Source organism: Triplophysa rosa, linkage group LG12 (genome assembly GCF_024868665.1).
Source record: "Triplophysa rosa linkage group LG12, Trosa_1v2, whole genome shotgun sequence".
Lineage (NCBI taxonomy): Eukaryota > Metazoa > Chordata > Actinopteri > Cypriniformes > Nemacheilidae > Triplophysa > Triplophysa rosa.
Genome location: NC_079901.1, coordinates 5,957,460 through 5,985,445, shown reverse-complemented (window position 1 = coordinate 5,985,445; position 27,986 = coordinate 5,957,460). Strand labels below are relative to the sequence as shown.

Below are 27,986 nucleotides of genomic sequence, written 5' to 3'. Positions count from 1 at the left end.
TAATAGTACAAAGCCCTTCCACCTTAAAGGTTTAAATCACCCGGTTTTGGTTTATTTTGGAATAATGATCCCCTGACAGAACAGAAATAATCTACACAATGATATGAGAATTGTGTCCATCATTGGATGTTCTGTTATATAACATGTAATCACAGGAAATGTTTTGGATGATGATGTATTTCTCAGCTCTCCGGATGACGTGTGTCATCAAGCAGGCAGCTGTCGAGGTCAGGACTGATAAAAGCTCTTCACCGCCGCTCTCCACTGGTTCTGAGCCATTTCCAGTACAGAGTAATAGCGCTGGATGAATTGAATCTGTACGGGGGCCGAGTTCAGCACACCGGTGCCAGGTGGGAAAACAAGGTGTGAGACTCTTGAGAGGTCAGGTTGAACTAAAAGACAAACAGCCCTGCCTGTTACTGTGAGACGTCGTGAATCAAAACTGAACCGCATTTAAAGTCCCCACAGCAACCAGGTTTGCAATAATCAATGAAAAGCATCTATTAAAGAAATCTAAGGCCTGAACATTAAATAACATTATTGTGTTGAAAGTATCTGTGGGGTTTTTTCTGTGGGGCTAGTCATGCTGTATATTCTGTATCCATCAAATGAATTGAAATGACTTTTCTCCAAAGCAATAAAATCATATTTTCAACAGCAAAGGTTAACCAAGCTTTAGCCTTGAACTTTATTTTAGGAATAATTTTATATTATTCTAATGTAATGTACAATAAATTCGGATCAATGGTGTTTTTATTGGGAAAATGGTATTTTATAATATATTGTTTACAAATTACTATGAACTCTAAAAGGAAAAAGAACTGGACGAGGAGTTCGAAGAGCTTTAAAAGACCAAGATATGTTTACAGCAATAATATTATAATATAGAAGTATCTTACATGACCTGTTATTTTCTATGAAAAAATCTAGTTTTTTATTTGATATTTAAATGTATTTTTTGAAACATGGTAAAGCCACCTTTTTAGGCAATATGAAAGTCTATTAAGAAAACACAAATGACAAAATCCTTAATCCATTCTTCTAATATACTTGAGAAACTTATTTTAACCCCATTGATAAAGGTTGTTATGGAGTGTGAAAATGCAAAGTCTGTTGAGAATCATTGCGCTTCTCATGAGAAAATATTATTATAGATGGTTGATTCTGAGCATAAGTGTAGTATAACAAGTGCCATGAGAATGGGAAAATTCACCTATGGAAAAATGACTATAGACTGGAATTGAACTTTGAATTGAAATGATTCTAAAAGAACAAGGTTTGGAAAGCGTTCACTGCCACAAGTGGAATATTCAACAGCATGAATTCAACAGCATTTATTGGAAATAGCAAGAGTTGCAATATTCAAACTGCCTTTAATGTACATAAATTGAATGCACTCTTGAGTTTCTTTCTAAACCGAAACCAAAAAAGTCCCAAAATATTTGGACAGTAATGAGCGTGCATGTGCGAACAATAAATGTGAATTTATTTTTATAATTACATTTTATTACATTCTAAATCAAATGAGCATTACATTTAAACACTAATAAATTGCACAGTCAAACCTTACAAATAAATAATTTGTTTATAATTATTAAGGTCGATCTAGCATGTTTTGCAGAATTTTTAGTGGTACCTTTAGTGGTCCCACATACAGTAACATTTCAATCATAACATCAATCGTGACCGATTGCCACCTTCACTAACATACACTAATTCACTTCAAATGTGCAATGAAACACAACAGCACACACCAGCATTGTAAGTATATAACAAATTGCATAAACTTGAAATATTTACCACTGTACTTAACACAGTCTTCTGCATTTTTTTAAATCGGCCAAAATGTTTAAAGGGGCATGTAATTATTATTTCTGATATCCACATCACATAGAGAAAGGCTAGAGGTTGTGTTGACTGGCTAATCTCTCTCCGAGTCTCCTTACAAGCTCCGCCAGCTCCTCGGTTTGCCGAGACTTCTCCTCCAGGAGCTCATAGCGTAAACTCGAGATGTCCTGCTTGATCTCCTTTAACTCCCCTGTAAAAGGCAAAAACAGTCACAGGTCTATGATCAGTCACACGCTTGGATAACCACATAATCATTCATTATAGCAATCAATAAAGTTTTAGTGTGAATGTGTGCTGAAGCCCACGATCCCTGCTGCAGAAATGACAGGTCACGGTGTACTGTACCTTCATTCACTTCATCTCCCTCTTTATCAGTTTGTGCTTTGATAACATATCGTTTGATCAGGCGTTTCATGATCTTCTGTGAACAGAAAAGAGAAAACATTTAAAATGAACCAATTGGTATTGTTCATAACAGATGCATGAGAAAAAAACAATAGGTGTGTGTGTGTTTTACCTGGTATCGACTTGGATGAGGTGAATCTTTTTCATTCGACTTGTTTTGTTTCCCTGACTGAAAGCAGAATTGCTTTAATGGTGATTATTGAACTAATAATAGTTGCAATGAGAGTTTCTCATTTCTCCATTCTCATGTGTCCTTGCATCATTTGCACATCATTAAACACCAATAACAGAACATTTTTGTGTTGTTTAAAGTGATAGTTCACCCAAAAATGAAAATTCTGTCATCATTTACTCACCCTCTTGTCGTTTCAAACATTTATGACTTTCGTTCCTCCGCAGAACACAAAAGAAGATATTTTGAAGAAAGTTGATAACCGAAGAACTGGCAAAATCAATGCAAGTGAATGGTGGCCAGTTAAAAACATTCTTCAAAATATCTGCTTTTGTGTTCTGCGGGTGAGTAAATGATGACAGAATTTTTTTTTTGCGAGAACTATCACTTTAAGTCGGCTTTGTTTGTCGATACAGCCTGTAAATACAGTACAAATAAGCAGAAAAATGCAAAAGATGTTGGAACATCAGCATCTTTATCACCTCATTGAGCTCAGTGTCCTCCTTCAGGTCCTTCTTGTGTCTGTGTAGGGGCGTGAGCAGCAGTCGTTTGAGTTTCAGAGCCAGGCTGATGATGGATTTGGGACTGGGGATGAGGTTGAATGGCACAGGCAGAGTTCCTCCTTCCTCAAAGTAAGAGAACCACAGCTTAGCCCTGGCAAACTTCCACTCCACGTCTGCATCATCCTGTCACCAAACACATATGTATACAGGACATATTTACAAAACACATTCCAGTAGAAAACAAAATATCACAATTGTGTTTAATTCATTTATAAATGTAACTGATAAAACAATACGATTTAGCTTTGAATAAACCTTTGACAACCATGAAGTATTCATAGTTAATGTAATGAATAATATATACAGTACATGTGCACATCCACCAAAACAACAAAAGTGAAGTCACTATGTTTGATATTATGTTTACTGATGCAATGATGCGTATAATAGTTAACATGTGGCTAAAGTCTTCAAATAATGCAGCGGAAAAAAATGTACAGACCATTCCAGAAACTGTTTTTATGATTTAAAAATGTACTATTTATATGTATGCGTTTAGGTAAAATTATAATTTTTGTTTCATTCTGTGAACTACTAACAATATTTCTCCCAAATTTCAAATAAAAATATTGTTTCTTTTCGCATTTATTTGCAGAAAATGAAAACTGGAGAAACAGGTCAAAATAACAGAAAAGATGCTCTGTATTTTTTCAGACCTCAGATACTATAAAGAAAACAAGTTCATATTCTCTTTTAAGCAATACAACAGTCGTCTTTCATGCTGTTGGATGACTTTATGTCACTCCTGGGGTTTGATTTTATTGAAATTCAACAAAACACTGAACTGGTACTGCCACAATACATCTAGAAATGCTTATTTGATATGGAAATTTGGAATGGTCTCTTATTATATTCTGCAGCTGTATATTTTGAAGCCACTGTGCCTTCAAATCAATTAAACACTTCCATTGTTATCACTCAATAGAAAGCTTAATTCATTCAGCACACAACATGCACTGCAAGTCACAATATATGGGTTCATTTAAAATACAAAAATAATATTTAAAAGTAAATATATAATATATTTGGCTTTAGATGCACATTATAAGTTCCTGCTCTAGTCATATTAAGCTGGTCCCTCAAATAGTAGCAGACATGTTAAATGTATAACCAGCCAAATACTGCTCTGTTTATATCACTTTATACCTCTGTTATTGACACTTTTTACTTTTTATTAATGGTGACAGACTAGGGTTAGAGCATATACCAGCATCTTATGCCAGCATGCTCATGTACTAGAATTTCCACTAGGTGTCAGGACCACATAAAAAATGTATTACAGGCTATTGAAAATGTATAGCCACATTTAAATAGTGAAACAATTATGAAACACAGAATTGCAAAAAAATAACACAAAAAGATAACATAGACATAAAACATATAACAAATTACTGCAACCCAATATTTGTAAAAAAAAAAAAATGCTTGTGTCATGGCTCTGCTTCATTTAGTCATGTTTTTCTTGGTCCTGTAGCAGAGCCATGACAAAGCCTTTGGTTATGTGTGGAGAGAAACATATTATTGTCCTTTTGACAATAATATGCGTTCTCTCCAGTGTCTGTCATTGGACCCGCCCCTCTCGTTTCCTGTATTGTCTCCCTCTCTTGTCTTATGTTCCACACATGCCCTCGCTCGTTATCCCTCATTTGTCTTCCCTTTAAATACCCTCTTGTTTCTTTGTCTTGTGTTCGTGGATTGCGTTTTGTACTGTGTATGTGAACCCTTACCATGTGATGTGTTTTGTGTGTTTGTCTACCTGTTCCCCGAGTTCTTGCCGTGTCTGTAAGTTTGGTTTATTTCTTTAGCCTTAGTTTCAGTTTTGCCCCATAGTGGGAAGTTTTTCTTTCTCTTTTTGAAAAGCTTTTGGTTATTGTGTTCAGTTATCCCCATCGTGGATTTTTGTTTTGTCTTTTGTATTTATTATTAAAGCCTTGTTTTGTTAAACCCCTTCACACCTGCCTGCAATTGGGTTCTTCACCATGCCGGTCGTGACAGCTTGTCCCAATAATACTGTTTATCTATTAATGTACAGTAAGTTTATGGTGAATTTAGACGATCTAACCATATACATACAGTACCCCTGGATACAGTTTCTGTGAAATCCAGGCTAAAGTCTCATAATGTAATTATGAGATAACACGCATCAACGTTTTATTTTGACATTTAATTTCACTGTTTTTAATCTTTGACATGACCTTAGTCAGTATTAAAGATATTAGATTTGTAGTTTCACAGAATGTGAAACAGTAAATCACAAAAAAAATACTTATACTGTAGCTGGGTTTTCACAGGCAGGGTAACATTTATTAACATGGACCTGAATTTTGTTTACATAGGCTTGTAACTGTGTCTCAAAATGATTGAATAACATTGCAAAAAAATACCAAGCGGCACTGTACATGGATGTGTTATTAATAGTCAAATAATGAGATCCCCCAGATGGCAATAAAATGCATCAAAATAACTTCCTCAGTTTCCTGTTACCCCATCAGACCTCTATGCAAAAATAAATCTTTTAATCATTAATAATGACACTCCCGCTTTGCAGAAGCAACTACATTTGCTGTATACAGCATGTTTCATTGTAGGACCCATTTATATTTCATCTGTTGGATGCCATTTAAACCATATTTTACCGATTTGTTTTTACACACTATACGCAGACTGTCATTCAAAAAACTGACCAATCACTACTGTCATTAAAGGGGACAATCTATTGCATGGTAACAAATGTCATGTAAAGGGTAATGTAAATCTAATGTGCAAGGGAATACGAGTGGGAAATGATGGGGTCTGGACATCTATCTCTGGTCTGTCCTATCCTAACAGCTGGTCATTTCAAAGATTTCATGTTGGAATATGTTTACCTCAATTTCCTGAAACGAGCTGTTGATCATAGCGATGAGCATGTTGAGTAAGACGATAACCATGGTAACGTTGTAGACTCCGTAAAGGACATAGCCGATATTCTCAATGAATTTGTGCCCGTTGTTGATGACTACAGACTTGACCTCCGAAAGGCCAAAAATAGCCCAGAATAAAGTTTTGAAGCTCTCTTCAACACTGGAGAGGAAGCGATGGAGATGTTATGTGACAGCATTTCGATTTTTTTATCTATCACACATACAAACAGATGATATCGAAACAAATGACATTTTCGGGAAAAACTAAATTATGAAAAAAAATATGAGATTATACTTTGTTTGATTTGTAGGAGATGATCTCAATGTTTAAGTAAGGGATAATCCACAGCTAGCCGTGCGTTAATGGGTTTTAATGCACACCTTCCAGCCAATCAGAATCGAGTATTCATACAGTCCATGGTATAACAGTCGTTTAAACTCAAAGCCTCCAAACTCCGATTTGTCTTAAATTTATTGTTTCTTACCGGTTGTTTCCTAATTAGGGATGTAACGTCTCACCCTAAAAATCCATTATAATATGTGATGATTCAAGTCGGTTGAGATGTTAAATGAATACATGTTTTGAACAGCAGGGGCCGCTGTGTTTACTGCTAACTTGGTAAACGTGGATATGCTGATATTTCTTAAATCTAAAAATCATCCAGGAAAAGCACAGACAAAGTCTTAGTGTGTTTACATGAAAGAGATTTGGAATTTGTTCTAAAATTGCAGTTTAGTTTTGTTATTTGATATAAAAGATATTTTTATTTTACAAATAAATGTCCAGCATTTGAGAAATAATAAAAGGGCAGTTGTTCATTTCTAATTTGTCTCAACTCATTTTGGGAAAACAAATCATGAATAAACCGTATCGTGAGATCAGTATCGTGAATCGCATCGTGAGCAGAATCGTTTCATCCCTATTCCTTATACTCATTAAATATAAAGATTGTCATTGTCTTATTCACTTTCATGTCCACATAGACATGGTCATGGTGGTCATGATAATTGAATTTGCCAAACGCCTACTTTCAATATGTCCTTGTGTATTATTGCCAATGGCTCTGGGCGTTTTGTAATCATATAACAAATAAAGTCAGAGGTTTGATATGATTAAAGGTAAACAGTCATCAAAGCATTCTGAAACAGATTCACGCTGATTCATTCAATGCTTACGTTGTGAAGGCGTTATTTAGCTTGGCTCCAAGGTAGTATGAATAAAGATTAAACATCCCAATCATGAAGGCCACAAACACCATTATGAAGATCACCATGAATTTAAATATGTCTTTTACAGTCCGGCCCAGAGAGATCTGCAGCGGACCGAAGCTCTCGTTGGCTGGAAGGATGTACGCGATCCGAGAGAAGCTCAGAACCACTGCGATGGCATAAAGGCCCTCGGAGATCAGCTGGGGGTCAGAAGGAACCCAGTGGACACGAGCTAAAGAAAAATAAAAAAAAATTGTAAACTTGATAATGTAATAAAAAACATGATTTTTAAAATTTGTCTCATTTTGGAACCAAACTCTTCCTATATAATACACACACATATATATATATATATATGCATGTCTGTATGTGTATGTTTTCGTGTTTATAAATACAAAATTAATATGCACAGTACACAGACATATATTATGTAAACACAAACTTTTATTTTGGATGCGATTAATCACGATTAATCGTTTGACAGGCCTAGGCTGGTTGATTATCTTTTTGAAGATAATTGTGCATTATTTATGTCGAAATGTAAAATATTTAGCTCATAACGGATGATCTTCACAATCTAAAAAACTTAAAATCTTTACATATTTTACCGATAAGTAATGCATCTTTGCAATTAAAATTCATTTAAATAGCAGTACTCACCAAGTCGATAGTACTCTATCTCAAAGGGCAATGTAATGTTTGATAAATCTGTGTAGTGCTTGTCGACATAACTCTGTGCAACATTTGCATGCCAAAACGCCATGAATCGAGCAATGAAGGAAGTCACAAAAATGGCCAACATTCCAAAGTCCAGCAAATTCCAAGGCTCCAACAGATATTCCCGAGGACCCTGAGACCAAATCTCTTTACATTCAGCCCAGATCATTCCTGACATCAGAAGGAGAGAGAGCGAGAGAGAAACAATTACATCATGATTATAGTTTTCTTACAAAAATGCCCAAAAAAGATTCATGCAACCCCACGTAAATAATTTCAGTCACAAGTCACAATAAAGTCACAAAACTGACAATTCTTGTTTTTACGGAACACTGCAGTGTTTAGAAGAAATGATCTATGTGGGTCATGATATTTTATTAATTTTAACCATAAACGTTTGATTTGTTGTTGTATATTTGTCTGACCTACGACCCATGAAATGATCAGCATTTCCATCCAGGTAAAGGGAGTGGTTTTCATGCGGAACAGCTGTGATGGGTGGTCGTGGATGGTCATGTTTGGCAAAAGCGACGTCCCTTCAAATCGGTCAGCAGCGTTCATGACCAGAAGACCGAGAAAGATGGTGAAGGAAGCTGCGTGTGCCACAAACTTCAGGAAAGGTCCACGTATGACCTTGCCTAACTAGAAATAAAAACATACTTAAAAAACTGCACATGATGGGTAAACTGTGGCTGATTCGTTCAGTAACTTTCAATAACTCAAACAATCATTAGAAGCACAGTGCAGATTTTAGATACTAAAGCAACAATGTTTTTTTATGAGTCAAGCGATGTTATGTAAGAAAAATTACTCATGCAGTGGGCTAAAGGTGCAGGTCAATACAGACAGACCTTGCTTGAGGGTGCGATCCAATACAGCAAAGCCAAGATGGGAAGTCCAACCACCACCCCCATAACCACCATTAACTTCACCGCCGTGGTCTGCTGCCTGAGTCCAGATAGATTCTCATACCATATTGACAAGAGCTGCTGCTGACAGTTTGGATGGGCTACAAACTGTGTGATATTACAGTATCATTATATATCATTACATAGAATTCAGTACATAACACACATTTGTAATTTATGCTTATTCACCTTTTTCAGCTCGTATTTGATGACCAGTTTTAATCGGACTAGACTGGGTCTGCCGCCGGTGTCAATGTGGCCATCTGCCTCTCTGTCTCCATTTAGAATGGCCTCCACTTCCTCTGTGTTGCGGCACAGGTCCAGAAGACCAACAACAAAATCTTTACATTGCATAGACAGTTTCTTGTAATCATTCTGTGAAAAAAACATGAATTTGTAAAAATATATGCAAACAAGAATTCATACTGTCAGTCAGTCAAAGTACACAACTGTGTCTTGGCTTATTCATCAGAAAATAGTTGGTAGGTACAGATTTAACCCTTTACACAAAGCAGAATTCCACACTGTTGTGTTATAAACCAGGGGTTTTCAAACCGGGGTCTGGGACCCCCAGGGGGCTTCCAAAAGATTCTAGGGGGTCCCCAGAAAATCCCCAGAAAAAGAAAGAAAAAGTCTACTGAACATTATTATTTCATTTAGAAGTGTTTGTGTTTATCTCTTCTTTCATGCTACATGCATACTTTCCAGAATTGTTTATTTTCTATCTTTATAGCAAGTCGTGGCCTAATGGTTAGAGAGTCGGACTCGTGACCAGAAGGTTGCAGGTTTGATTCTCAGGGCCAGCGGGTAACGACTGAGGTGCCCTTGAGCAAGGCACCTTACCCCTACTTGCTCCCCGGGCGCTGCAGTGATAGCTGCCCACTGCTCCGGGTGTGCGTGTGCTCACTACTCTTTTCACTAAGAAATGTGACCTCTGCATGGGTTAAATGCAGAGGTCACATTTCAGGTATGGGTCACCATACCTGACAAATAGGTCACTTTCACTTCAATTCTTTGCGTAGGTCTAACAGAAGTTAAATTGGTGCCACATAACGTTTGTTATTTGTGAAATTATAATCTGTAAAACATTTGTTTCAAGGACTACTGACCCAATTGGTCATCTATGATATCCATAAAGCACTGAAATTGAATCTAACTGCTTAGGCGTGTGACAGGGCAGATAAGAGTTTTATTTATTTATTCATTCTTGAGAAAAGCATGAAACAGTACCATCTGTTTATGAGTGAAACCACTTATAAAACCTAAAGCTGAACAATAATGATATAGCATGCGGAGCTAAGCCGCCCACGCTCTGTCAAAGGCTACAGACACACCGACTATCAGGCAATACTGCACACCCACATCCATATGCCCTCAAAAGTTACTAAAAACCTGAATTATGACTTTTGAACATATAACAAACATATAACTTTGTGAACATATAACAAAGCCAACCAAAAACTAGATAACTTAGTACATTTTCAGAAAAAAATCCATGACAAAACCATCACCACAACTGTACTAATACACTAGCCCCGATCCAAAAGGACCAGTTGCTAGGGTGTTGTCACGATCCTGTCTGTGTTTTCCCCGGTAGTTTGGTCTTTTAGTTTGTTTCTTTTGAGTTCCTGTTTCCTGTCCTGTTTTGTAGTCATTTGTAACAATCGACCAGCTATGGATCCAGCAGTCCGTTTGGCCTGTCTCAGCCAAGATAATAATTCCCATGAGGACCATGCATGTGAAGACTTTCTTGGACATTGCCTATTTTTCTAAATATCCAGACTGTGTGCTAATAGAACTGTTTTCGATAGTCTACATCAGGAGTCTTCAACTAAAATAGCTTGAGGTCCAGTAAACGAACCCTCCTTATCAGGCGAGGTCCGGACAGTTAAATACCTAAACACATGAATTGATGGTTTTTGGCAGAACGAAGAAATAAACTTATTTTTTCGTCTTTTCATATCTACAGTATATGATGGCATTACAATTTCTGACAACAATATAATGACGAAAAATGTCCAAAAATGCCCTAATCTCTAAACCTGCACCGAACACAGATTCATTTCAACATTAATAACTTTAAAGGACCCATTGGATGAAAGTCACATTTGTGCTATACAAGTGCTATAATCGGGTCCCCGGTGTCACGGTCCCACCGTCTTGTTTATGATATTCTAGTCGTGTGGTGGGATCGGGGCAGAGTCCTTGGGTTTTATGTGGGAAGGCCATGAGATGTTTGTTTTTACCTCTCATGTGTTTTTCCAGTGTCTCGTCTCTGTTCCCGCCATCTCGTTTCCTCGTTATCCTTCCCTAAGTGTTTAATGTACCACACCTGCCCCATGTCGTTATCCCTCGTTTGTGTTCCTATATTTACCCTCATGTTTCTTTGTCCTGTGCTCGTGTATTACGTATGTGTATGTGTTTGGTGCCTGTACTGTGTGTTCCTGTATCGTGGTCTTGCCCGTGTTCCTGTTCCTGTTCCTGTTCCTGTTCCTGTTCCTGTTCCTGTTCCTGTTCCTGTTCCTGTTCGTGTTCGTGTTCGTGTTCGTGTTCGTGTTTTGTGAGTTTTGTGCCTCGTATGATTTAAGACGTTTGGTCGTGTCTTTGTGTTTAGTTTATTTGTCTTGTTTTCATTTTGCCCCCTCGTGGAAAGTCTCTTGTTTTATATATGTATATCAGTTTCGTTTCCCCCATTGTGGGTGTTTTTGTTTCTGTTTTGTCTATCATTTAATTAAAGTATCTGTTAACCCTTCACTGCCTGCCTGCGCTTGGGTTCTTCTGCCAGTACCAGTTTTAATCGGACTAGACTGGGTCTGCCGCCGGTGTCAATGTGGCCATCTGCCTCTCTGTCTCCATTTAGAATGGCCTCCACTTCCTCTGTGTTGCGGCACAGGTCCAGAAGACCAACAACAAAATCTTTACATTGCATAGACAGTTTCTTGTAATCATTCTGTGAAAAAAACATGAATTTGTAAAAATATATGCAAACAAGAATTCATACTGTCAGTCAGTCAAAGTACACAACTGTGTCTTGGCTTATTCATCAGAAAATAGTTGGTAGGTACAGATTTAACCCTTTACACAAAGCAGAATTCCACACTGTTGTGTTATAAACCAGGGGTTTTCAAACCGGGGTCTGGGACCCCCAGGGGGCTTCCAAAAGATTCTAGGGGGTCCCCAGAAAATCCCCAGAAAAAGAAAGAAAAAGTCTACTGAACATTATTATTTCATTTAGAAGTGTTTGTGTTTATCTCTTCTTTCATGCTACATGCATACTTTCCAGAATTGTTTATTTTCTATCTTTATAGCAAGTCGTGGCCTAATGGTTAGAGAGTCGGACTCGTGACCAGAAGGTTGCAGGTTTGATTCTCAGGGCCGGCGGGTAACGACTGAGGTGCCCTTGAGCAAGGCACCTTACCCCTACTTGCTCCCCGGGCGCTGCAGTGATAGCTGCCCACTGCTCCGGGTGTGCGTGTGCTCACTACTCTTTTCACTATGAAATGTGACCTCTGCATGGGTTAAATGCAGAGGTCACATTTCAGGTATGGGTCACCATACCTGACAAATAGGTCACTTTCACTTCAATTCTTTGCGTAGGTCTAACAGAAGTTAAATTGGTGCCACATAACGTTTGTTATTTGTGAAATTATAATCTGTAAAACATTTGTTTCAAGGACTACTGACCCAATTGGTCATCTATGATATCCATAAAGCACTGAAATTGAATCTAACTGCTTAGGCGTGTGACAGGGCAGATAAGAGTTTTATTTATTTATTCATTCTTGAGAAAAGCATGAAACAGTACCATCTGTTTATGAGTGAAACCACTTATAAAACCTAAAGCTGAACAATAATGATATAGCATGCGGAGCTAAGCCGCCCACGCTCTGTCAAAGGCTACAGACACACCGACTATCAGGCAATACTGCACACCCACATCCATATGCCCTCAAAAGTTACTAAAAACCTGAATTATGACTTTTGAACATATAACAAACATATAACTTTGTGAACATATAACAAAGCCAACCAAAAACTAGATAACTTAGTACATTTTCAGAAAAAAATCCATGACAAAACCATCACCACAACTGTACTAATACACTAGCCCCGATCCAAAAGGACCAGTTGCTAGGGTGTTGTCACGATCCTGTCTGTGTTTTCCCCGGTAGTTTGGTCTTTTAGTTTGTTTCTTTTGAGTTCCTGTTTCCTGTCCTGTTTTGTAGTCATTTGTAACAATCGACCAGCTATGGATCCAGCAGTCCGTTTGGCCTGTCTCAGCCAAGATAATAATTCCCATGAGGACCATGCATGTGAAGACTTTCTTGGACATTGCCTATTTTTCTAAATATCCAGACTGTGTGCTAATAGAACTGTTTTCGATAGTCTACATCAGGAGTCTTCAACTAAAATAGCTTGAGGTCCAGTAAACGAACCCTCCTTATCAGGCGAGGTCCGGACAGTTAAATACCTAAACACATGAATTGATGGTTTTTGGCAGAACGAAGAAATAAACTTATTTTTTCGTCTTTTCATATCTACAGTATATGATGGCATTACAATTTCTGACAACAATATAATGACGAAAAATGTCCAAAAATGCCCTAATCTCTAAACCTGCACCGAACACAGATTCATTTCAACATTAATAACTTTAAAGGACCCATTGGATGAAAGTCACATTTGTGCTATACAAGTGCTATAATCGGGTCCCCGGTGTCACGGTCCCACCGTCTTGTTTATGATATTCTAGTCGTGTGGTGGGATCGGGGCAGAGTCCTTGGGTTTTATGTGGGAAGGCCATGAGATGTTTGTTTTTACCTCTCATGTGTTTTTCCAGTGTCTCGTCTCTGTTCCCGCCATCTCGTTTCCTCGTTATCCTTCCCTAAGTGTTTAATGTACCACACCTGCCCCATGTCGTTATCCCTCGTTTGTGTTCCTATATTTACCCTCATGTTTCTTTGTCCTGTGCTCGTGTATTACGTATGTGTATGTGTTTGGTGCCTGTACTGTGTGTTCCTGTATCGTGGTCGTGCTCTTGCCCGTGTTCCTGTTCCTGTTCCTGTTCGTGTTTTGTGAGTTTTGTGCCTCGTATGATTTAAGACGTTTGGTCGTGTCTTTGTGTTTAGTTTATTTGTCTTGTTTTCATTTTGCCCCCTCGTGGTAAGTCTCTTGTTTTATATATGTATATCAGTTTCGTTTCCCCCGTTGTGGGTGTTTTTGTTTCTGTTTTGTCTATCATTTAATTAAAGTATCTGTTAACCCTTCACTGCCTGCCTGCGCTTGGGTTCTTCTGCCAGTTCATGACACCCGGTGCATCTAGCAACCCATAAAACGTGAAAAAGTAACTTTGTTTTGGTAAGCCTTTCTCTGCAAGCATGTGAGAAATCGAGCCGTTCAGATTTCGATCCTGATGTGACGTAGACGCAGGATCTTATTATAATATTACCGCCCCTTAATCTACACAATTCTACCCACGGCGCTGCCACCTTTGTTTTCACAAGCGACAGCGGTGTACGTGACGCCATGGCTAAAGTTCGTGGACAACTTGCAATGTAGTCGCTGCACAGAGTCCTAACTTCGGAAGAGACAGGAGTGGATTTATTTTATTTTTAGTGGAAATCCCTCAGAAACCATAAGTAAAAACCTGCTTTTTTGCGCGAATCACTTCAAGCCGGAGTGCTTTATCAACCTAGGATAGTACAAAGCAGGATTAGCTTCAAAGTTGTTCCTCAAGCGGGATCGAGACCAACTGAACGAGACAAAGCTGCCGATGTAAGTAATATTTATCAACAGTCTGAATTGACGTACATGTAGCGTATATATAGGAGGATAACGTTAGCATACGATAGCGAAGGGAGCTAAGTCAGTCATGAGCTAAATAGAACATTCAAAGCCAGTGTTAAACTTACTCTATATTTATATGTTATTTGGCAAATGGGCACTTGGAGTTTAGCTGTATGAATGTTAATACATTATGTGCGTTAATATGTTTAGCTGCGGCAACCTGTTTGTTTTGCTAATGAACAGGGGCGAACACTGCGGTTAGTTTCGTTTTAAACATCTCAAATCAAAGGCTTTGAGGTCCGGACGGACGCATCTCGCGGTCCGCATTCAGACCGGAGTCCGCTAGTTGGTGACCCCTGGTCTACATGATCAGTACAAACACACAATCAACCGTTACAGTCCTCGAGGGTGCTTGGCTCATGTTATGGACTACGTTCTTTTATCATGTGGCTCTCCCTTCACTGTTTGCCTGATTGAGGACGCTGCCCCTAAACCCATTTTTGGGGGGGTAGTAAGCCTACAGTTCCCACGCTGATGGCCGCCAGTCCAGAGCCTGCTCGCAAGATGGCAACCAGTCCAGAGCCCGCTCGCAAGATGGCCACCAGTCCAGAGCCCGCTCGCAAGATGGCCGCCAGTCCAGAGCCCGCTCGCAAGATGGCCGCCAGTCCAGAGCCTGCTCGCAAGATGGCCACCAGTCCAGAGCCCGCTCGCAAGATAGCTTCCAGTCCAGAACCCGTTCGCAAGATGGACGCCAGTCCAGAGTTTGCTCGCAAGATGGACGCCAGTCCAGAGTTTGCTCGCAAGATGGCCGCCAGTCCAGAGTCCGCTCACATGATGGCTGGTTCCAAGTTCAAATGTCTGGTCTCAAGTTTGGCAGACACTCCACTGGCATCTGTGCGGTTGGCTGGTTTTCCCAAGGTCCCATGTCCCATTTCCTGGTGGTCCCATGTCCGGTGGTCCTGGTGGCATCTATTCTGAGGTCCCCTCTGCTCCACGTCCCAGGTCCGGCTCTGCACCACGGCCCAGGTAAGCCTCTGCTCCATGGCTCAGGTCAGGTTCCCCTTTACGGGCCTGGCCCTCCATCCCTCCCCCTGTTCCGCCTCCGCTCCTCCACCCACCTGAACGTGTTTCTTAGGAGCGTCTGGAATCCACTCCTAGGGAGAGGCTCTGTCACGATCCTGTCTGTGTTTTCCCCGGTAATTTGGACTTTTAGTTTGTTTCTTTTGAGTTCCTGTGTCCTGTTCTTTTGACTTCCTGTTTGCTGAGAGCGCGTGGTTTGAGTCGGAGCTCTTTCAAACTTATTCTTAATACATCGTTTATTCTTGTTATATCATAAGACTTGTGTTTTAAATTGTTATTCACCGAGGGTAAAACATATCCTTAAGTATATCCCATACCAAAAACCATCCTTAAACGCACCGATAATTTATTTTTATCGGCTCACTCGCTATTAGCCTCAGGCTGTTAGCATTCCCAGCCTGCCTGCTCACTGCTTAACACACTGTTCTCATTATTACATCACTAATGGCTAATGTTTCAGATGTGTTTGTACCTCTGTGTGCAGATGAGGAAACGATCGCACTTCAGTCGGAACTGGAGGCTGTGGAGAAGCAGATCCAGGATCTACTAGAGAGGCAGACACGCCTGCGAGAATGGAAAAACGGCGCTGGAAACATCCAGAGCTGACGCTCGCAAATCCGCGGTAAGTTTTCATCGCGATTTTAATACTCATTCCACTTCTACTCCGCGTGTTTCTCTGCACAGAGCCCAGGCTTCGAGAACACGGTCAGCCCAAATGAACTTCACTCCTGCACCGGCACACCCACGCCGAAAGGCGCGAGCCAGGACTGGAGCGATGACCCAACCGCCGCCACCGGTCTTCGAGATCCCGACCAGGAACCGCTTTGCCGCCCTCTGCGAGACGGAATGCAACGCTGTGGTCATCGGAGACTCAATCGTCCGGAACGTACGCGCTTCCTCCACTAAAGGTAAGGTGCGCACTCATTGTTTTCCTGGCGCCCGTGTTCTTGATGTCTCTGCGCAGGTACCTGCGATCCTGAAGGACGATGCTAACGTCGGAGCTGTCGTGCTGCACGCGGGGGTGAATGACGTCAGGATGAGGCAGTCGGAGATCCTGAAGAGGGACTTCAGGAGTCTGATCGAGACGGTACGCAACGCATCGCCCACGGCGAGGATCATCGTATCAGGGCCGCTTCCTACCTACCGACGAGGGAATGAAAAGTTCAGTAGACTATTTGCTCTAAATAAATGGTTGATGTCATGGTGTATTGAACAGAAGCTGCTCTTTGTTAATAATTTTGATCTGTTCTGGGAGCGACCTAGGCTCTTCCGCCCTGACGGCCTGCACCCCAGCAGCATCGGAGCGGTTCTTCTGTCTGACAACATCTCAAAGACGCTACGCACCGCTTGACTACGTCTCCCAGCGGTAAGTCAAAACTTCAACCATAGTCTGTGTTCCTCCCACTCATCTGTTAGAAATGTTACTGCTTCCAAATGCATAGAGACTGTGTCTGTCCCCCGAATAATACTACAAAATAACAAAATAGCCAAATCTCAGAGAAAAAATCTAATCGTGATTAAACCTGAGGACAATGTAATAAACGACCAAAACAAACTCATAAAGTTCGGCCTACTTAATATTAGATCACTAAATTCAAAAGCAGTTATTGTAAATGAAATGATCACAGACAACAGTTTTGATATACTTTGCCTTACCGAAACCTGGCTTAAACCAAATGATTATTACGGTCTAAATGAGTGTACACCACCAAGCTACTGTTATATGCATGAGCCACGTCCGGTTGGTCGAGGTGGCGGTGTCGCAACAATCTTTAGAGACTTTCTTACTGTAACTCAGAGAACGGAGCATAAATTTAAATCATTTGAAGTGCTTGCGTTGAACATAATTGTTCCAATTGACAGTAAAAAATCATTGCTTTCTTGTACGTTGGCTACAGTGTATAGACCCCCTGGTCCCTACACTGATTTTCTGAAAGAGTTTGCGGACTTCCTATCGGACCTATTGGTTAACGTTGATAAAGTACTAATTGTCGGAGACTTTAATATCCACGTAGATAGTGCTAACGATGCATTAGCAGTGGCGTTTACAGAGCTATTACACTCTTTTGGAGTAACACAACACATCAATGGACCCACTCATCGATTTAATCATACACTAGACTTGATTATATCTCACGGAGCCGATCTAACCAATATAGATATTATACCTCAAAGCGACGATGTCACTGATCACTATCTTATAACATGTACACTGCGCACTGCAGAAATCAGCCGTTTAACTCGTTATCGACAGGGTAGAACAATTACCTCGACTACTAAAGATAGTTTCGCAAAGAGCTTGCCAGATCTGACTCCTTTAATAACCATACCAATAAATATAGAATCGCTCGATGACATGACCAGCAAATTGGGCACTATTTTCTCTAATACATTAGAAGCTGTCGCACCTATGAAGTCAAAAAAGATTAATGAGAAAAACGCAGCACCATGGTACAATAGCACCACTCGCGCCCTTAAAAGAGAAACACGTAAACTGGAGCGCAAATGGAAACAAACCCAATTAGAGGTCTTTAAAATTGCGTGGAAAGAGAGTGCAAACTGTTATAAAAAGGCACTAAAAGCAGCAAAGGCTGAGCACCTCCGTAACCTCATAGAAACTAACAAAAACAATCCAAGGTTTTTATTTAGTACAGTTGCTAAACTAACAAATAAACAGACTTCACCTGACCTGGGTATTCCGCCGCACCTTGGTAGCAATGATTTCATGAATTTTTTTACAGAGAAAATCGAAAACATACGAGACAAAATAGTAAAAACTCAACCTCCAAGTCTGTCCTATAAATTAGTACCAACCATCGCCCCAAAAGAAAGGCTACAGTGTTTTTCACCTATAAAACAGGAAGATTTAATTAAACTTATTGCAACATCTAAACCTACAACTTGCTTATTAGACCCCATACCAACTAAATTATTAAAAGAGTTATTACCCGTTGCAATTGAGCCCATTTATAACATTATCAACTCGTCAATTAATCTAGGCCATGTCCCAGGACCCTTTAAACTGGCCGTCATTAAGCCTCTTATCAAGAAACCAAACTTAGACCCCAATGAACTAGGAAACTATAGACCGATTTCAAATCTCCCTTACCTGTCTAAAATACTAGAAAAAGTAGTGTCCACTCAGTTGTGCTCTTTCTTACAAAATAATGACATACACGAAAAATTCCAGTCAGGCTTTAGACCGCATCATAGTACTGAAACTGCGCTCGTTAAAATTACAAACGACCTGCTTATAGCATCAGATAAAGGTAACATCTCACTCCTAGTCCTGCTCGACCTTAGTGCTGCGTTCGATACTGTAGACCATAAAATACTTCTAGATCGCTTACACAATTATACCGGTATTCAGGGACAGGCACTACAATGGTTCAGATCTTACTTATCAGACAGACATCAATTTGTCCATTTAAATGGGGAATCATCAAATCTAACGCAAGTAAATTATGGATTACCTCAGGGATCGGTTTTAGGACCCTTGCTATTCTCCATATACATGCTGCCCCTTGGAAACATTATTAGAAAACATGGAATTAGCTTCCACTGTTATGCAGATGATACTCAGCTATATATCTCATCAAGACCAGATGATTCCTTCCAACTATCCAAATTGGCAGAGTGCATCGACGATATAAAGCATTGGATGACTTGTAATTTCCTTCTTTTAAATTCTAATAAAACAGAAATATTACTTATCGGACCAAAGACACGTGAGCAGAATATTTCGGATTATGACCTGCAAATTGAAGGCTGCACTGTTACTCCAACAAATACAGTTAAAGACCTTGGCGTTATATTAGACAGCAACCTGTCATTTAAAAATCACATCTCAAATGTCACAAAAACAGCCTTCTTCCACCTTAGAAATGTTGCCAAATTGCGAAATATTTTATGTGTGGCTGATGCAGAGAAGCTTATTCATGCATTTGTGACCTCAAGACTTGACTACTGTAATGCACTGCTTAGTGGTTGTCCTGCAGCATCAATAAACAAACTACAGTTAGTTCAGAATGCAGCTGCCAGAGTTCTAACCAGGTCCAGAAAATACGATCACATAACCCCAATGTTATCAACCCTTCACTGGTTACCCATTAAGTATCGTATTGACTTTAAAGTTCTTTTAATTACTTATAAAGCCTTAAACGGTTTAGCCCCTACCTACATAACAGAGCTTCTACCACACTACAACCCATCACGCTCTCTAAGATCTCAAAACTCCAGACTTTTGATAACACCTAGAATAACTAAATCCACCAAAGGGGGTAGAGCTTTCTCATACGTAGCACCTAAACTCTGGAATAGCCTCCCCGATACTATTCGAGGGTCAGACACACTCTCCCAATTTAAATCTAGATTAAAGACACATCTTTTCAGCCAAGCATTCACTAATACATAGCTAATGAACAGCAGCTACGCTAATTATTCTCTTTCTGTTTCTGCCCTCGCCTCGGGATGCCCATCCCGAGGTAGGGAGAGATTCCGCCAGGCCCAGATGAACGTCATATGCCCATCCACAACTAGAGATTACGCCAGCTACATCGGAAAATCCCGTGCCATCCTCCTGCGAGAGCCTGCGGACTGACTGACCATCCAGCTCCATCCAAGGCAATTCCATCACCACCCAAGAAAAAGGCGACCATCTGGCCGGCCCAGCTCAGACAATTCCATCCCCAACCGAGAGCAAAGACGGACTACCTGTCACATAAATGCTAAATTTACAATACTTGGTATTTAATGCTAAACTTACATCACACGACAGCAGTTTGAAGTTATGGCTGCACTCAGTGACTTTGATTGGAGGTAGCTGGGTGGGTGTTGTAGGGAGTGGGGGGGCTTGTTGGTTGTGGTTCGGGGCGTTTCATTTGTTGGGACTGTGTGGATCTGGTCTGGTTGGTCTTGTTTTGTGGTCGATGTCGGACAACAGAGGAATAAAGTTAATTATGCCATTACTACTTTTCCCTGGTTGTTCCTCTGTTGTCTGTTGTTGATCGCGGAATGGGACCGGGTTGGACCTGCACGGTTTCGGCGGGTGGGGCTTCCTGGGTCGCGGCTCGTGGGCTCTCCCTGTTCTTCGTGGACGTTGCTCGGTGGCTTTGGTCGGGGTCACTGAGTGCAGCTATGACACGTCAGAGGAGATCTGGCCCTCCCGGCTGAGCCTGGTTTCTCCCGAGGTTTTTTTTTCTCCATTATTCAGCATTGGAGTTTGGGTTCCTCGCCACAGCAGAGCAGTGCAGTGTTGGCTTGCTCACCGGGAGACTGCATTTATTTATTTATTTATTTATTTATTTATTAGATATTATTTATTATAATGATCTTGCTTGGTCTATAAACACCATGCACTGTGCTGTGTTTTACCTTTCTGTGTTTTTCTTATTTGCTCCTGTAAAGCTGCTTTGGAACAATGCACATTGTGAAAAGCGCTATATAAATAAAATAAAATTGAATTGAATTGAATTGAACTGTGTCCTGTCCTGTTTTGTATTATTTTATTCATTGGTTCCCTGTTGATTGTCTCCCAGGTGTGTCCTTGTTAGCCCTCTTTAGTTTACGTAGTGAGTTTATTTAGTTTAGTTTTCCTTTGTCAAGTGTCGATTGTTGTTAATGTTATGTTGGTGTCTGTCTAGTTTATTTTTGGATGTTTTGTGATTACCCTATGGATAATATTAAAAACCAAAAGGACCATCTTAAACCAGATCAGGACCAGCTTAAACAGTATATGACAAGCTGAGGAACAGCACATGAACAGCTTAAACCAGCTAACATGCTTCAAAACCTACCTAACCAGCATATGCTGTTTTTTCAACAGAGGTTCTGAATTACATGAAGGTGAATACAAAATGACAGAAGTTTTATTCGCTCTAAAAATGCTGGGTTATTTTCAATCCAGCATTGGGTCAAAAACGGACAAACACAACCATTGGGTTGTGAATTAATTTAAGATGGGTTGGTTTAAGTCAATGTACTCTAATAATGCTGGGCTACTTTCATTGGATCAAAATAGGTCAAGTCAACTGTTGGGTTAAATGAACCTAAAAAGGTTTTCATTTGACCCAGGCATTGACCCAACAGTGGGTTAAAACAACCCAGCATTTTGAGTTGAAATAACCCATCATAAATCAATTTGTAACTTAATGGCTGGGCTTGTCCAATTTTGACACCACGCTGGGTTGAAAATCTACATTTTAAATGCATAAATTGCCTTTTTAATCAGTTTCTGACAGGTTTCAAATATATACTACCGTGCAGTACCTGTAGTTTTGATCTTATTTAAATCCTGTGGAAATCAATATACATCATTTATTCATATATTCATGTATTCATAGGCTCTCCCTCATTCCTACCTTAAATTCTTTCTCTATGTTGGCCAGCACAGCGAGCTCATTGCTAAGCTCTAGAGCTGTCAGCACTGGATCCTCGCTGGATAGAGACAGGTAGGCGGGGCTAGCCAGCCCTTTGTAGGCGTTGATTCTGGAACATGAATGGCTGAAAGAATCGTGCCTCTGATGATAGAGGCAACTGTTACATTTACAGAAGTAGTCATGCGGACGCTCAATGCAGGCACCCTTCCTCAGCAGAATGTGCACAATCTCATATTCGTGGCAGTGAGAGGCTAGTATTATGGGTGTAATATCATGGGAAAATCGTGTGCCGTCCTCATCATAGGCGTAGAAGTCGTCTTGCGTTTCGGATTGGAGGGGACTGTTGGTGAGTTTGGTTGTATCTGCAAACGCTTGGTGATCCAGAATGGCCTCCACAATCCGAATGTAGCCTTTACTTATGGCTAAAAGCAGGGCGTCACCTATCCGGGCCAGGTTCTCTTTCTTCAGCAAAAGTTCGGTCACTTCTAGGTGCTCATTGGCGACTGCAAGCTGCAATGCATTCTGGCCCATGTAGTCTACACAGTTGACATTGAGTTCTGGTAGGTCTTCTAGCATCCTGCGGATGACAGGAATATTTCCATACTCGGCTGCCTCTAAAAAACACTCCTCGGTTGGAGATAAACCATTGTGTCGGGTGTTAAACATGTAGGCCGGTCTCCGCGTAGCCATGCGCCGACTCTTAGCCAATGCATGCTCGTGAATGTCATCGTTGCTCCACCTGTTTGAAAAAGAAAACAAGAATTGTTTAAAACAAAGTAAGAAAAGGTATAAAATACACAGCTACTATTTTTTAGTTTTATATTTTAGAATGAACATTTCCTAAACTATGTAAAACACAATGTAATACGTTGAGATGTTAAACAAATATTTTATATCATATAATATATTATAATGAAACGCAAATACCCCAGCGGAGCCGAAAAAAGAAGAGAGAAAAAAGAATTTGGCCAAACTTCCAAAAGTCTCTTCTTTTTTCACACAAACTCCACTGATGCTGCTCCCACAACAGCAACAGCCTCTCTCCCGCCAGACACAGGTGTGTGTTTTCTACCCGGCCCCTCAAAATGACAATGTGCCAGTGAGTGCAGCCCAAGATCAGCACGCAAACAGCACATAGACAGACTGTTTTATTGAGTGACGATCCTACTTTCTGGCCAAAACATTTATTAGACAAAGAGCATTGTGAGCTTATTAGGAGAGGGCCAGTTCAAATCAAAGATTTGACTTTCCCAGTTAACATTGATGACCGTCAATTCACATCCAGCAACTACTTCATTAATAAGAAAAACGGTGAAAAGATTAGCTGGTCGTGGCTAGTGTACAGTGTAAAAGATGATAGTGTAGTTTTCTTTTGTTGTCGAATCTTAGGTGACTGGTCCAATCTGTTCAGTGGAGATGGGTATAATAACTGTAGAAATTTGTCTTCCCTATTAAAAATGCATAAAAGGTCTCAAGACCACAAAAATAATAATATCAAAGTGTAAACAGATGTTGTAAATAGTTCGTTTGTGAATTTAGTTTTTTTAATTTGTGAATTCAATTTTATTTCACTTTGAGACAAATTATTGAACGACAGTAAGATTTATTTTATTTAAATAACAGTTTATTTAAAAATATAGAGAAAAAAGTTTTGAGAACGAGATCGCAAAATAAGGGTTATAAAGAGTGCATATCATGTTGACTGTTGAGGCTCTGAAATCCTGAAATCGCTTAGGGCCCCCAAATCACTAAGTCCGCCCCTGCGCCTGACCCCCAGTTAACTTCCAGTTTGTGTTTGGCTAGTGTCTAATAATATAACTATGCTATTTATAATGTATTTAACTTATGTTAACATTAATTTGTATTATTGTTTTACTGTATAGTAATTGTATTAATTAAAAGATTTGTTGAATTTTGTTGTATGTTCATTTTATTAAATAAACAGTTTTTTGAATGGGTCCTGTAGTGTGGTCGCATTCAAAGAAACCATATCCTATTGACCCCTGAACAAGCTTATTAAAGTCTTCAGGATCTTGTGGAAATTACAGGCAGGTGTGTAAGGCAGGGCTGGAGCAAAACTTAGTAGCAAACTTTCCTTTCTGGACTATGTATGGATATCTTAAATGACACTGTATTAGAGATTTCAAAAGGTTACTGTCCAGAAGCTTCTGGTTGAGTCACATGATTTAATCAACCTCAAAATGATTCACTGCCAGTTGGTGCCCATCTGACACAAATACCCACCTACCCAACTGACCAGCCTCTGATTCTAAAGCTGTAAATTAGGTTATATTTTATACACATTTCATACGGTGTTTTATTATTCATTTACACATGTAAATTCTACATGTAACTATGAGATCTTTACCAAACGTTTTGAAGGCACAGTGCTGAAATTGTCTACTTCAGTTTGAAATGTTTCTGTAGGAATGACAGGGCTGAATAAGAAATCAACCAGCCTCCCACACTAATGCTGTCTTGCATTAACGTCAATTGTCTATGAATGAGTCTCCAACACGACAATGAACATTTGATTAATCAAACTTCAATATCAATTCTCTTCACTTAAATAAATACATGACCATGCATAAACATCACTTTGTAATGTAAGCTGTACAAGAAACAGTTACCTGAGCCTGAAAATAAATCTCGAGCCTAATGTGTATCTTGGAGTAGGCTATTATATACAGTAAGTACAAAATACTGTAGTTTTAAGAGCTCCAAGAGTACCCTGGTCTGCCCAGCGGCTCCTGCGGACAGCAACAGATTTTTACACCTTTTAAGCGGGTTGCGCATGAACGATGAACCCCAAAAAGAGTCCAACACTCACCTCTTGAAACGCGGTAAATGGTAGTTGTCGGTGTTGGTGTTCATCCGCGGATGGACGGAACTTTGTTGAACAAAAGTGCTGCTGTGATCAGTGGACATCTGTCTGCTGCTTCCTTCATTTATCCTCCTTCAATGCGAGTCTGAATGATGCGTGCAAGAGCGCGAGAGTGATGTACCCAAGACAGAAACACGAGCGCACATGCAAAGTTCGGCAACATTCTCTTGATCTTCATTCTCTCTTCAACTCTCACATGACTAACTGCAAAAATATATGAGTTGTCTGTTTTTAGATTCAGTAAAAGTGCACGCGCATGCATGGGACGTCTTCTGTTCAGTATCTTGAATGGGTGATGACGTCACGAGCACCCAGTTAGCCTACATGAAGCTGTATTTCATGCTTATAAGCTTTTCATCCGATTTAATTTGTAAAAAAAAAAGTTGTTTTTTGTGTGATTCCCTCTCCTGTTTTTTTTTTGTGTGTGTGTTTGTTTGTTTTTTTAGTTGTTGGTAATATTTTATTTTCTATTTTCTCTCTTTTCATTAATCTAAGTGTTTCTTAATGTTATGTTATGTTTATGTTGTAACATTGTTTTGTTATAACAAAATGTTCAATAAAGCATAAAAAAGCTGTTTCATATTATTGTACCTCGTGTTCTCACGACGATGATGATGACGACAGTAGTAGCCTAATTATAATACTAATACTAATAATAATACAAAACAATATTATATCAAAATTTATAAGCAGAAAGCTAAGACGAAACGTAAAAGGGGATGTATAATTCAACTAACTTCTCTCATTTTTATTAGAGAGATAATAGTCGGTAATTACTGCATTACTTCAATGGCATATATAGGATTTAAATTGTTCTTCTATTTTCTTATTTTTGGTTGACGTTTTTCCTGTTTTCCTATCCACACAATTTAATATCCTGTAATAGAGGCATTAAAAATGAAGAGCAGCACTTTCAATCAAGAGCTGTCCCAGTGTGACCATTCTGTCTAATGGCTTAAATGAAATGTGTCGCTTTAACCCTCCTTTATCTTCTCAGCAAAAACAAAAGGGTTGTTTATTCAGATGACGATATGATGATATGATGACAGGTAGACAAAATTAAACATGCATGTCATTCCAGTTTAAATAGACCAAACGAGGAACTGATACAGAAACAAGAAACTTATAGGCTGTATAGAGAATGTGAAGCTGACGTCACGACCTATGTTGCAGTGGCGCCGCCATCTTGGGAGGATAATACTCCACTGCTATTATTGTTTTGATATGTACCGTTACTCGTTTTGTTTGATATATGGAGAAATCTAAAGTGAAAGAACCAGGGGCTTTTCCTGAACGACTCTGCGTAATACTATGGCAGTTTTTAACACAGCAAGACCGACCTACCATAGTTATTCCTAATCAAACAAGAAAAACAAAACACTGCATTGAACTCACTAGCAGCCATCCTCCCAAGATGGCGCAACATTCAACGCGGCGTGACGTCGATTAACAAGCTCTATATAGTCCTATGCAACAATAATGCCATAAAATGTAGTTGATTTAGGCTACAACATTAGCATTACTGAGGATTACTGTAGTCCAACCATCAAGCATAATGCAAGGAATATTAACAAACCCAAGCAGTCCCCCGGTGGATTTTATGTTATGAAATACACAGATGTCTGATTGTATGTTTATTACTCAATATTACTGTGTGTTATTCATCAATTGCATCTACTGAAAAACGTTATGATAACGCACTTAAAGCAGGAATCTCCAACCCTGTTCTTGGAGATCTACAGTACCTTCCTCCATACTTGAGTTCCAACCCAGCTGCTCCAACACACCTGCCTGTAATTTTCAAGTAGCCCTTGTTAAGATGGTTCAGGTGTGTTCGATTGGGTTGAACCCAAACTCTGCAGGACAGTCTCCTTGGTGTAAAAAAGAATAAAGAATTGGGTAACAGTTGAGAGCAGGGTGATTGGATGAATGTTTCAGTTCAACTTTGTGTGAGTTTTGTATTATAGTAAGCAACACGAAAAAAGCCACCTTAAATAAAGACAATGTCACTTTTAAACATATTTTATTTAATGTGTATCCCATAAGTGGATATCTCTAGGTAGGCTAAGACCCTGAATTGCTCCAGATACATTATGCACTTTATTTAAAGGCTACTATTTGTATTCACTGTAACCTTTCACAATTATTAACTCAGCAAATTGCATTTGATGACGCTTCTTTCAAAGGAAATCGTTGGCCAAATTAGGCCAGATGGTCAAACTTGACTCGAATTTGAAGAAATCCAGCCACAGACTTGTCTATTGACAGCTCCGGTGAGAGACCGAGTTTCGTGTCTGCAGACAAGCGCAGCTCAGCCATTTTGATTCTGCGGCTGCGCCTCTTCGCTATGGCGGAGATGGACGACGGAGACGAGCCGGGTTTAGTTCACACACACAGTGGCTCGTCCGGGTCCAAGTCCGGGGGGGACAAGATGTTTTCCCTCAAAAAGTGGAACGCAGTGGCGATGTGGAGCTGGGACGTGGAGTGTGATACCTGCGCTATATGCCGGGTTCAAGTAATGGGTAAGTGTTTCTCAGGCTAACCGGCTAGCAACCAGATAGCATTGCTGTAACTTATTTGTCCTTTATTGTGCGTGCTAGCTGGTTATTCTCGGTATATTATGTGAACACGACTTCCACACAGACTAACGTCACAGGGTCATTTCTAGAAAAGTTACACGCGTGTTTGAAAACAAAAGACAGCAGTAGACCACGATTAGTCAGCTGTATGTTACAACGCACATCTGATGGGAACGTTTAAGTGCAGATTATTATAAAACACTCCAATGTAACTTGACAATACACCCACGATGGTGAGAAAACCGATTGTATTTAAATCAAACGTTGAAACTGTCATACGATATGAATGATGACTCGAGCGTGTTTACGNCAGTATTACTTCATTTTTATAATGTACGCTACAGTATAATAATAATTTAATAAATTGTTGTAAATACTTTGATATGCTTTAATATTTACTAGTAAGACTCAGTACAGTATCTAGGAATTTTACTACTGTTTACTATAGTAAACACTTATGTATACTACAACATGGTTTCACTGAAACTGCCAGTAAGTGGCGGAATTGTTTTTTTGCGTCACAGAATCATTCAACGATTCATTCAAATCGGCTG

At 39.7% G+C, this 27,986-nt stretch overlaps 3 protein-coding genes across 6 annotated transcripts in view; 1 reads left to right on the top strand and 2 right to left on the bottom strand.

Annotated features, from left to right (window-relative positions):
- Positions 1-1,338: 1,338 nt before the first annotated feature.
- On the bottom strand, positions 1,339-25,127 carry trpc6b (transient receptor potential cation channel, subfamily C, member 6b). Its single transcript, XM_057347942.1, has 12 exons — positions 24,800-25,127; positions 21,952-22,708; positions 8,915-9,100; positions 8,669-8,833; positions 8,243-8,459; positions 7,761-7,988; positions 7,068-7,332; positions 5,856-6,051; positions 2,908-3,111; positions 2,366-2,422; positions 2,194-2,269; positions 1,339-2,038 (listed from the first exon to the last, which is right to left on the bottom strand). The coding sequence occupies exons 1-12, from the start codon at positions 24,895-24,897 to the stop codon at positions 1,902-1,904; spliced, it is 2,586 nt and encodes an 861-aa protein (XP_057203925.1). The 5' UTR covers positions 24,898-25,127; the 3' UTR covers positions 1,339-1,901.
- Positions 16,187-21,056, top strand: LOC130562728 (uncharacterized). Of its 4 annotated transcripts, XM_057347941.1 has the most exons (3): positions 16,191-16,478; positions 16,557-16,958; positions 20,081-21,054. In XM_057347941.1, exons 1-2 carry the CDS (start codon positions 16,308-16,310, stop codon positions 16,941-16,943), a joined length of 558 nt encoding a protein of 185 aa, XP_057203924.1. In that variant the 5' UTR covers positions 16,191-16,307; the 3' UTR covers positions 16,944-16,958; positions 20,081-21,054. The 4 variants fall into 4 exon arrangements, with proteins under 4 accessions (XP_057203922.1, XP_057203923.1, XP_057203921.1 ...); XM_057347939.1 differs by having other exon boundaries at positions 16,187-16,958; positions 20,097-21,056; XM_057347940.1 differs by having other exon boundaries at positions 16,187-16,958; positions 20,132-21,055.
- Positions 25,128-27,511: 2,384 nt separating the features above from the next.
- LOC130563222 (uncharacterized) overlaps positions 27,512-27,986 on the bottom strand; it is a 2,665-nt gene continuing 2,190 nt past the window's right edge. Inside the window, exon 4 of the mRNA XM_057348654.1 lies at positions 27,512-27,517. Within this exon, the coding sequence (XP_057204637.1) occupies positions 27,512-27,517 (6 nt within the window). The remainder of the gene's footprint in view (positions 27,518-27,986) is intronic.